General features: G+C 46.1%; 1 protein-coding gene across 1 annotated transcript in view; it reads left to right on the forward strand.

Moving 5' to 3' along the window:
- Window positions 1–9879, forward strand: part of LOC149432798 (regulator of cell cycle RGCC-like) — a 30839-nt gene extending 20960 nt beyond the window's left edge. The window contains exons 3-6 of the mRNA XM_089664932.1: window positions 316–546; window positions 7140–7283; window positions 9627–9719; window positions 9809–9879. Coding sequence (XP_089521058.1) covers window positions 534–546; window positions 7140–7283; window positions 9627–9719; window positions 9809–9879 — 321 coding nt within the window. The 5' untranslated portion in view covers window positions 316–533. The remainder of the gene's footprint in view (window positions 1–315; window positions 547–7139; window positions 7284–9626; window positions 9720–9808) is intronic.
- Window positions 9880–12202: the final 2323 nt, after the last annotated feature.

Consider the following 12202-nt stretch of genomic DNA (forward strand, 5'->3'; position numbering starts at 1 on the left):
TAGGACCACCTGGTTGCTGGGTGGACTGCTTGCAGGGTTAGATGTGACCGGGATCTTAATGTCAGTAAATATGCCTGCAAGTGAAAGTGAAACTTCAGCAGAGAAAGACCAAGCCTGCTTCCCTGATAGACAGGGCTGTGCTGTGTGGTGGAGCTGTGTAAATCTTAGGAATGGATGGATATAAATACAAAACGGCTCCCTTATATGATTTTCATCTTTGTATTTAACTGTTTGCTTGAAGTTCAACAGAAAAAAGTTTGTCACATTAAATGTTTCATTCGATTTTCCTTCTATGCTTGTGTAATGTCTTCTTAGAATCCCGCTATTCGTAGTAGGAAGTATTACGATGAGCTCACGGCTAAGCGTGGTTTCCATTCACAAACCACATCCAGCAGAAGACAGACTCGTACTGAGCTTCTCTGTAACTGGTCTACCAGGAATCCAGGGCTGGGCTTGTACACCAAGCAAGACTCTCTGTACTCTCTGTACTCGTATTGTCAGAGCGACTACCGGAGAGCCAGAAAACAGCAGCCATGGACAGGAAAGGTGAGACTAACATTCCAAAATTGATACATTTATAAAATGAAAATTTCAAATGATATCAGAATGTGATGGAGATGATTATTAGACTGCATACCCAAATTATAATCAGTATGGTGCTACAAGTGGTCCATCAAATCTTGTTTTTTTTTCAAATTTTTTATTTGTTTATTTTTATAGTTTTTTTTGTTTTTTTTTTTTATGTTTGCCATCAGACTGGCCTGTGTTTAATTCAAGGATATTTATATAGTTTTATGGTTTTTATTTTTAATATATATTTGTCTTTATATTGACTGATGTTTATTCCAATGTGTGTTGTTTCAAGTCTGTTTTTTCAGGTTTTTTTAATATATTTTTTTTAAATATTAATTTTTTCTATCTTCATATTGACTGATGTTCCAACAATATATTTATGTGCGTGTGTGTGTGTGTGTGTATATATACACAGTGGGGCAAAAAAGTATTTAGTCAGCCACCAATTGTGCAAGTTCTCCCACTTACAAAGATGAGAGAGGCCTGTAATTGGCATCATAGGTAGACCTCAACTATGAGAGACAAAATGAGAAAACAAATCCAGACAATCACATTGGCTGATCTGGAAAGAATTTATTTGCAAATTATGGTGGAAAATAAGTATTTGGTCACCTACAAACAAGCAAGATTTCTGGCTCTCACAGACCTGTACCTTCTTCTTTAAGAGGCTCCTCTGTCCTGCACTCATTACCTGTATCAATGGCACCTGTTTGAACTTGTTATCAGTATAAAAGACACCTGTCCACAACCTCAAACAGTCACACTCCAAACTCCACTATGGTGAAGACTAAAGAGCTGTCGAAGGACACCAGAAACAAAATTGTAGACCTGCACCAGGCTGGGAAGACTGAATCTGCAATAGGCAAGCAGCTTGGTGTGAACAAATCAACTGTGGGAGCAATAAATAGAAAATGGAAGACGTACAAGACCACTGATAATCTCCCTCGATCTGGGGCTCCACGCAAGATCTCACCCCGTGGGGTCAAAATGATCACAAGAACGGTGAGCAAAAATCCCAGGACCACACGGGGGGACCTAGTGAATGACCTGCAGAGAGCTGGGACCAACGTAACAAAGGCTACCATCAGTAACACACTACGCCGCCAGGGACTCAGATCCTGCAGTGCCAGACGTGTCCCCCTGCTTAAGCCAGTACATGTCCGGGGCCCGTATGAAGTTTGCTAGAGAGCATTTGGATGATCCAGAAGAGGATTGGGAGAATGTCATATGGTCAGATGAAACCAAAATAGAACTGTTTGGTAGAAACACAACTCGTCATGTTTGGAGGAGAGAGAATGCTGAGTTGCATCCAAAGAACACCATACCTACTGTGAAGCATGGGGGTGGCAACATCATGCTTTGGGGCTGTTTCTCCGCAAAGGGACCAGGACGACTGATCCAGGTACAGGACAGAATGAATGGATCCATGTATCGTGAGATTTTGAGTGCAAACCTCCTTCGATCAGCAAGGGCATTGAAGATGAAACGTGGCTGGGTCTTCCAACATGACAATGATCCCAAACATACCACCCGGGCAACGAAGGAGTGACTACGTAAGAAGCATTTCAAGGTCATGGAGTGGCCTAGCCAGTCTCCAGATCTCAACCCCATAGAAAACCTTTGGAGGGAGTTGAAAGTCCGTGTTGCCCAGCGACAGCCCCAAAACATCACTGCTCTAGAGGAGATCTGCATGGAGGATGGGCCAACATACCAGCAACAGTGTGTGCCAACCTTGTGAAGACTTACAGGAAACGTCTGACCTCTGTCATTGCCAACAAAGGATATATAACAAAGTATTGACATGAACTTTTCATATTCACCAAATACTTATTTTCCACCATAATTTGCAAATAAATTCTTTCCAGATCAGCCAATGTGATTGTCTGGATTTGTTTTCTCATTTTGTCTCTCATAGTTGAGGTCTCCCTATGATGCCAATTACAGGCCTCTCTCATCTTTGTAAGTGGGAGAACTTGCACAGTTGGTGGCTGACTAAATACTTTTTTGCCCCACTGTATATATATATATATATATGTATGTGTGTGTATATATATATATAAATATATACTGTTCATTCCATGTTTGTAATGCTTTGCTTAACACCCACATCAAAAATGATGCCATAACCACTGGGCAAACGCAACCCATGCAAGCGAATGGGGAAAAGCCACAAATGCCCCGCATTTTGGGTGCACAGCATGTGGGTTGTGGCATGTTTCTTTGGCAAAAATGACCAGGCATCACACTGCCTAATCATTGCCTGTCAATGGCCTCTGAAAAGCAATCCAAATGTGGATTGCTCTTCAGAGGCTTGGTGGGGTTAAGTGCAGGTCCAAGCCTAGCTTTACAAAGCTAAAAGGGGCTATTTCCTCAACTTTGGTATTTGGGTTCTTTACACTTTACGGGCAAATGGACGCACGCTGTTATAAATCTCCACAATTTCTGCTCCCAGGAGTTACAGGTGTTGCGTACAGCCGCCTGTACAAATCAACAACAGGCTGCGGCTGTATGCTGTCATCCTTGATATCTGTGTATACATGGCTGGTTACATGCGTACAGGGTTGGATGTGTGCCCCTGGATGCAGGGTTGCTGTTAGAAAACGCAGGGCCCAGTACAGTATACCTGACCCGCTCTCCATCCTGAAGTGATGCCCCGTACCCTGCAACAGCCCATGGGAGGGAGAGGAGAAAAAGCTTTCAGGGGCCCAGCAGCAGAGGGAAGGAGATTGCTGACAGAAGGGGTGATCGGTGCAGTGGGGGGGCATTTACTAGAACAGATCCCCTGTAGTTCCCCTGCTGCAGCAGCTGAAATCTGGCAAGAGGGAGAAGAGATGCAGCCAGCAATGCTACAAGCAAGAGAGGAGTCTGGTCATACAGGGTAGGGGGGGGGGGCAGGCAGCAGGGTCAGGGGGAATCCAATCATGGACAAGAGGTAGTGATTAGTGCAGCAAGGGGGCAATTACAGGAACCGATCCCCTGTATGGCTCTCACTGCAGCAGCTAAAACCTGGCGGGAGGGAGAAGAGATGCAGCCAGCAATGCTGCAAGCAAGAGAGGAGGGTGGTCATACAAGGGGGGGGGGGAGGGCGGGCAGGCAGCAGGGATAGGGGGAATCCAATCAGGGACAGGAGGGAGTGATCAGTGCAGTAAGGGGGCAATTACAGGAACCAATCCACAGTATGCCTCTCACTGCAGCAGCTGGAAGCCGGCTTCTCTTCTCCCTCCCGCCAGCTTTCAGCTGCTGCAGTGAGAGCCATTTAGGTGATCTGTTCACTCCTCATGCCCATGATCCGATTCTTCCTGTTGCATGGGCGCCCCTGCTGAACTGATGGGACCTGGGCCCTGTACTGGAGGGCCAGGGGTACCCCCTTATCAGCTGCCCTGCCTGGATGAAAACTGTCTGCGTCCAGGGGCACACATCACCCCTTTAATTATGGGACCGTTCAGACGGGAGGATACCGGCGTACAGCCTGTCATTGATTTGTACAGACGACTGCTCACAACGATTGTGACTCCCGGGTGCAGAAATACTTGGAATTTTGCCAGTCTACACCAACACGCGTCCGTGTGCACGAACCCGAAATAATATTGTTTTTTTATTCTCTATTTCTGTGAAGTCGCCCCCACCCCCGTCTTATATTGCCTTTCCTCTGCCTTTTGTTAGCTTTCATCTCTTTTCCTTCCTCTGCATCCTTTTATTGTCATATGTCTAGAGCAGAGACTTCAGACTACATATGAGTGTGTGTATACTATTATATACCTTTTATACATAGATACCGGTTGTACAGAAAGCATTTCAGCAAGCTGATTGAACCCCCAAACTTGTTGCTCACCCCACATCAGCGTTTGTAAAATTATTTGTTTTATTGTAAATTCTATAAAAAAACCTTTTCTGTAAAGTTGCCTACATAAATAGAGCCTGCCCATCGAAATTTGACATGATGTATGTGTAGTGCTACCCACTGGGTTTATTTTGGGTCTACCTAAGCTCTGCACAGCCAGGAAACATGCATTTTCCACACTTGTAGTCAGTAATACAGTGCTTGAGCTGTGTTTTTAGCAGTTTTCATTAAGGGGTTAACAACTTGGATAGGGTCTAAGGCTCTAAAGCACGCGCACATCACCCCCATACTTAAAAAACCCTCCCTTGACCCCACTGACCTTAACAACCTTAGACCCATCTCCCTGCTCCCATTCACTTCCAAGCTCCTTGAGCGCCTGGCCTACAATCGCCTAAGCGCCCACCTCACTGATAACAACCTCCTTGACCCTCTACAGTCCGGCTTCCGTCCCCTGCACTCCACCGAAACCGCCCTACTTAAAATCACTAATGACCTGCTAACCGCCAAAGCTAATGGCCATTACTCTGTCCTGCTCCTTGACCTCTCTGCGGCCTTCGACACTGTTGACCACCCTCTCCTCCTTGCTAAACTGCACTCCCTTGGCATCAAGGACGCTGCTCTCTCCTGGATCTCCTCCTATCTTTCCCAACGCTCCTTCAGCATCACCTATAACACTGCCACCTCCCTCCCCCTCTCTGTCGGAATCCCCCAAGGTTCTGTCCTTGGACCCCTCCTCTTCTCCATCTATACCTCCTCCCTTGGCAAACTAATACACTCCCACAGCTTCAATTACCACCTCTATGCCGACGACACACAAATTTACCTCTCCACCCCCTCACTCTCCGCCCGCATCGTCCACCTCCTAAACGACACATCAGACTGGATGTCGCTCCATTTCCTCAAACTTAACCTGTCCAAAACCGAGCTCCTGGTCTGCCCCCCCCCTCATCCTCTCCATCACTACTAACAACGCCACCATCTCTCCCACCCCACTTGCCAAAGTCCTGGGTGTCACCCTGGACTCCCACCTCTCCTTCCTACCCCACGTCCAATTGCTATCAAGATCATGCAGGCTCCACCTCCGCAACATCTCCAAGATTCGCACATTCCTCACCCCAGACACCACCAAACTACTCGTGCACTCCCTCATCATCTCACGCCTGGACTACTGCAATTCCCTTCTCACTGGCCTACCCAAACGAACGCTATCCCCACTCCAGTTGATCCTGAACTCAGCGGCCAGATTCATCCACCTTACCAAACGCTCCACATCTGCCTCCCCCCTCTGCCAATCCCTTCACTGGCTCCCGACTGCCCAACGCATCAAATTCAAACTGCTTACTCTGACCTACAAAGCCATTCACAATGCTGCCCCGAACTACATAACTGACCTGATACCCAAATACTACCCTACCCGTGCCCTCCGCTCCTCACAGGACCTCCTACTCTCTAGCTCCCTGGTCTCCTCCTCCCACGCCCGATTGCAGGACTTCCCCCATCCTCTGGAATTCCCTACCCCAGTCCATCAGACTGTCACCTACCCTCCTCACCTTCAGGCGCACCCTGAAAACCCTCCTCTTCAGGAAAGCCTACCCCACCCTCACCTAACAACTGACCTTCTCCACTCCTCCCACCACTTCATTCCCCTCAGCCATTTCTTTCTGTACCACTTCCCCCTCCCTCCTAGATTGGAAGCTCGAAAGAGCAGGGCCCTCGAACCCCTCGTGTATTGTATTGTTTCTGTCTTGTCTCATGTTCTGTCCCCCTTGCTACTGTACAGCGCTAAGCAAACCCTCTGGCGCTATATAAATACTGTATAATAATAATAATATATGGGATACCCCAGGACAGGGCCGTGGATAAGGGGGTACCACCAGTCCTCCTTTGTGGGGCTCAGGCAGATGGGTGAATCAGATGTGGGTGGGCAGGGAGGATACCCCAGGACAGGGCCGTGGATTAGGGGGTACCACCAGTCCTCCTTTGTGGGGCTTAGGCAGATGGGTGAATCAGATGTGGGTGGGCAGGGAGGGTGATCAGCATGGCGGGGTAACAGTTACTGAAACAGCACACAGTCTCAAGGATCTCTCGCACCATCCTGTACTCACTAATGTCCCTGGATAAGTGATTGCCTCCTTCCAATATCTTCCCAGACACTTTCTTCCAGTGATAACAGACCCTTAGATCCTCAGAAGAAAAGCCTAACAGTCAGCTCCAGCAACTTTCAACAAAGTATGCCCCCCAGCTAGCCCAATTGGGATCTTGATCAACAGCAAACACATGGCACGCTTGCCTAGGGGGAAAATTGCCCCCTTAGGCTGTGATCTCCTCCTCAGGGACAACACCTTTCTGTTCCGAATCTCAGGGTATCTATTCACACTCTTAAGCACCATCTGGGCAACTGCCCCCAGGGATTGGCCAGGGCTGCATAAATATTCACCTGCCAGTTTGACTTTCTATCTTCCAGAACATTAACAGACAGACCGGTTGAAACATAGAACAAACCTAACTAATCACATGCAGCTACACTGATTACAGTGAGCCAAAACTGAATTTACCTACCCCGGCACCTATCTAGGAGGGTGCTACACTTATAATGCTGATCGTTACATTTCTCAAAATGGAAAATGATGTTTCAGACAGGATATTGTGGTGTTATAGTTACAGTATACCAACAAGTAAGCAAAATGTAAAGTTTGACTGTGTACAAATGATTCTGTGCCCTCAGCCTCTTTAGGTGAAGATTTAGTTTCCACCCTGATGGAATTTGACGATGCTTTGCAAGACTTTACAAGAGGACCTTGTGATTCGGAAGACCACCTCAAGAAACTCAAGCAACATCTAAGTTTGATCAGTAGCCATAATTCAGAAGGTAGGTTACATGTTGTGTATATAAAAAATAATTAATTGGAGAGCATACCCACATAGAGCAGACCTGGATTATCCACAAGGCAACCAAGGCAGGAGCCTAAGCCCCGGTGGATGTCCTGGGGGCTCAGCTACATCATTTATGCTTCTGCAGTAAACCAGGGGGAAAGCACGATTGTTCATTTCGCAAGGGAGAATGGCCTTGTAGGCTGTTAGGGTCTGATGAGGTCATGCTAGTACAATCAATGGAAATGTTAAGTCTGCTCAGTATAACAATCGTATCAGTGTTAAAACTGAATTCCAGACATGGCAATTTTTACAAAGTTGCATTGGTCCACAGCTTGGATCAATGTAAGTATGTATATGCCATACTTGTAGGATTCCCGTGGAACCTTGAAATCATTGTAGTAGGCACATCTACTACACTGACCTACTCTAGCTTCTGGGTCCCATGCCCACTTGGGGCGCAATTCAAGGAACACTTTGAATTTTCTCAATGAATGGAAAGCATTCTCTGATTGGATGAAGTGGGGGAGATGCGGTGGTGATGTCCCATCCAAGATGGCAGCACCCAACAGCAGTCTCATGGTGTACACAGGTAAATACCATGCATAATATACAGTACTATAAATGCACTTATGATTAGAAATGTGTTGAAATTAATGGTCGGACAACAGGGTCTCTGTAACCAAGACATTCTCAACACTTTTACAATGGCAGAACCCTTGAAATAATGTATGGGTCTCTTGGAACTCTTTAAATTTAAATCTACATCTTATGGTATATTGGTATGATCCGTAAGTTGTACATATAATTTTAAAGGAATGTGTCCAGTGGAAAAGTAAACCTCTTACACAGAACATCAGTAGAAAAATACCTCTATACATTGCTGGTCAGAATGAAAGTGCTTCCTTACATTGGAAATACTAAAATCTTACATTGGTGGACAGTAAGAGGCTATCCCTTACATTGGTGGTCAGCAAGAGGCTACCCCTTACGTTAATGAACAGTAAAATAGGCACCAACTTACATTAGTGGTCAGTAAAAGAGGTTACCCTTTTTTTGGTGGCCAGGATGAGGGCTTCTTTTATATTAGTGGACAGTAACAGAGGCTCCCCCTTACATTGGTGGTCTTTTAGGACAGGCTTCTCCTTACATTGGTGGTCAGTAAGAGAGGCTACACCTTACATTATTGGTCAGTAATAGAGGCTCTTCTTACATTGGTGGTCAGTAAGAGAGGTTCCCCTTACATTGGTGGTCAGTAAGAGAGTCCCCCCATACATTAGTGGATAATAACAGAGCCAATCTTCCTTTCATTTGTGGACAATTACAGATACTACCCTTTACATTAGTGGTCAGTATAATACTCCCCTTACATTGATGATTAGTAAGAAAGGTTTGGTGGTCAGTAAGCAACCCCCTTACCTTGGTGCTTAATAAGAGAGGCTCTCCTTACATTGGTGGTCAGTAAGATAGGCTTCCCTTAAATTAGTGGACAATAACAGAGGCTCCCCCTTAGCAGGGGCGGACTGACCATTTGGAAACTCGGCTTTTTTGAGTTTGGGCAAGGACACAGGGGCCCCATGATCCCCTATTGAGGGCCTGGGGTCAGTAGGGGGCCCCATGAGATGCCCCTGGTACCTTTTTCATAGGCTTTTTTGAGTTTGTGCAAGAACACTGGGGCCCAATGGTCCCCTATTGCCCGGGGGCCTCATGAGTTGTCAGTCCGCCCCTGCCCCTTACATTGATGGGCAATTACAGAGGCTACCCCTTACATCGGTGGTCAGCATAGGAGTCTCCCCTTACATTGATGATTGGTAATAGAGGCTCTCTTAACCTTGGTGGTCAAAAAGCAAGACTCCCCTCTACATTGGTGGACAGTAAGAGAGGCTACACTTTACACCGATGGTCCGTAGAAGAGGTGGTCAATTACAATGCCCTGTTACACTGGTGATCAATGTAGTGCTTCCTGCTTAGTGATGTTGGGAACAAAACTATGCAGGTAATTTCCAGTTGGAAATGAATTCACCTCTGCTGACAGCCCAAGGAACCCCTCCCCCTCTCCGGAGTTGCCCCAAGGAGCCACAGAACCCTGGTTGTGAAAATCTGCTTTGATCTCGATCTCTGCTATAGTGTTAACCAAGAAAAATTGCAGGGACATTTTGCACATGAAGAGATGGTGGTGTTTTTCTAGGAAAGCAATACATTTAGGTAAATATGAATTTTCTATTTTATGATCTCTGTAGCAAATGATAGCCAGAACCTGGTTTACTATAAGAAATCCCCCATGCTTTACTTACAGAAAACATTTCTCATATTCTGTCATTTAATTGATGTATCTTTGCAGATGTGACTTTATCTCCAAGAAGCACCACATATAACACAGAGGAAACTTTAAGTCATTCAGCTACCAGCATAACATCAAGGCACCAACCAAAAGGTAAGATTGTGAAGTGTGATGTTTGCGATTTTGTCTTTTAATTTCGTTATGATGTGACAGTTCAGCAGTTCTTTGCTTTATTTCCGTAGCAAAACTGGGTGACACAAAAGAGCTTGAAAACTTCATTTCAGATCTGGATAAAGTTCTCACTGGTAAGTGAAAGTCAGTTGTTAAGTACCTCCTTAGGAGTCGCTGACGTTTTGGGTCCCCCTATAGTCCTGCACAGCCAGGCAACACATATTTTTAATTCAGACTTGCATCCAGGAGACAGTAACCAGTCCTTGAGTTTGTTTTTTGGATTTTATTAGGGGATTGCAACTTGGATGGGGTAAGGGGTGTATGGGATGCCCAAGGGTAATGGCAACAGAGGACAATCTTCCTGAGCTATTGTACAAGTCTCTTTAACAGCATCTCCTGTTGTACCATCCCAGACCCTAGATACTCATTATCTAGCTGTTCTGGGTGAGTCCCTGGGCAGGAGATCTAGTGCCTGTCACTTTATGAGAAGAAGTAGTAGCTAAAACAGTTTCCCACCAGAGTGCTTTTGCCTCTTACTGGCCCAAAAGGTGCAGGTCTACTCACTCAGTTCTTCTCCTATGAGCGGATGGATCAGTGGTTGCTACCAGGCCTTCTAGCTGGGCCTCTCCTTCCCTGCTGCATAGGTGGTCCTTGCTCTGGGCACCGGAGCCGATGATGTCCCAAGCTTATCTCCATCCAAGCTTCCCTGCCTAGATGTGAGTGTCTTCCTATCTGGGCTCCCTCTCCAGCCTCACTTCTACATCTTCCACCTGAACTCTCTCCTCCTAATGAACAGGCTCTGTCACTTTTAAGGGCAGTCCTGACCCCATGCCAAGCCTCCTGTTAGGTATTGGCCAGGAACCCTCAAGACTGCAGACTAGTAACTCCTTACCTCTTCCCACTGCTTTTAGAACTTTCTCCAAAGTTCTAGTGCAAGGGGAAGTCTAAGAGAGCTGGTCTCCAGAGCCTCTCAGCCCAGAACACAATCTGACCCCGATCTGACTGTTACACCCAGGCTGCTACTCAGCCCTATCTAAAAATAGCTAACTAGGAGGGTGCTACAGTTATAAGCTGTAACTTATTTAACTGGTGCACAAAAGGACCTAACACCGCCAAGAACCCAACACCAGCCAAAATGTTCTTTGTTTTTTTTCCCTTGACAACCGAATAACTTATCCCAAGGAAGTAGGTTTTAACAGTGCGCATCTATGAACTATATGTGCCCATCAGCTGGAATTCTTTTAATATTTCATCTTTTTTTCAGTTTCCTGTGTGGTTTCAGATGAATCAGTACTGCCCTATGACATAATAATCACATTTTGCTTAGTGGACTAACTTGAAAGAACTTGCTTGTCATCTTGGAGATCATGGGATGGGAGCGGTCTTTATAACCAAATCTGTATGGACACTCTCCTAGATGAGTGAGTTTGGGTGTCTCCAGTGATGAGTACTGGTAATGCTACTGCATACAAAGACAGTTTAGATAATCGTGCCCTTTGACCTTGAGATAACAGTTTGCAGAAGGCCCTTTTCTGTTCTAGCATGACTGTGCCTTTGTGTATAAAACCAGCTCCAAAAAGACTTGGTCTGACCAGTTTGGTGTGGAGGAACCCTATGTTCCCTCTGTTTTCCCTGAACCTTTCTCATGGGCCCTATGTTTCCTCTGTCTTCCCCGAACCTTTCTCATGGGCCTTATATTCACCCTGTCTTTCCCGAACCTTTCTCATGGGCCCTATGTTCCCTCTGTCTTCCCCAAACCTTTCTCATGGGCCCTATGTTCCCTCTGTCTTCCCCAAACCTTTCTCATGGGCCCTATGTTCCCTCTGTCTTCCCCGAACCTTTCTCATGAGCCCTATGTTCACTCTGTCTCCCCCGAACCTTCCTCCTGCAGGTGCTGAATGCCTGCTTCTCTTCCTCTCCCTCCTGATGACATTCAGCAGCTAAGAACCAGCAAACACAAATGCTCCTGCGCTTGGGGATGGACTCGATGCAGGCTACAACCACATTAAGAATGTCCTGGAACATGCACACCTTGCTGCCCTCAAATGGACCGGGGAAATCCAAATATACTGAATGGGGAAAGAACAAAAAGAGGGCGCACAGGCCTAGTGCATTACCATAAAAAATGTTTAATAAAAAATAAAGTAGGTGTTGTACTCACAAACGACAATATAGTCAAGGCACATCATAAAAGAACAGCTGGATCAACACCGCGCTGAGTAACAGTCCGCAATAGGGAGTTTAGACATCCAAAAGGCTGACGCGTTTCGAGGACTTGCCTCTTCCTCAGAGCCAACTGACCAAATGTCTGCTCCCTCTTTTATATGCTCACTACTAGTTACACCAAAGGTCACATGGGCCGTCCTGGACACTCCCCTGTGCAGGTGGAGGAGTCACAGGGGCAATCCACATAGTGTAAGTAAACACGAAAAGTCCATAAAAACACATATATATATATATATATA

The sequence above is a fragment of the Staurois parvus genome, unplaced genomic scaffold (assembly GCF_062004578.1).
Source record: "Staurois parvus isolate SC_StPar_1 unplaced genomic scaffold, SC_StPar_1.0 ptg002108l, whole genome shotgun sequence".
NCBI lineage: Eukaryota > Metazoa > Chordata > Amphibia > Anura > Ranidae > Staurois > Staurois parvus.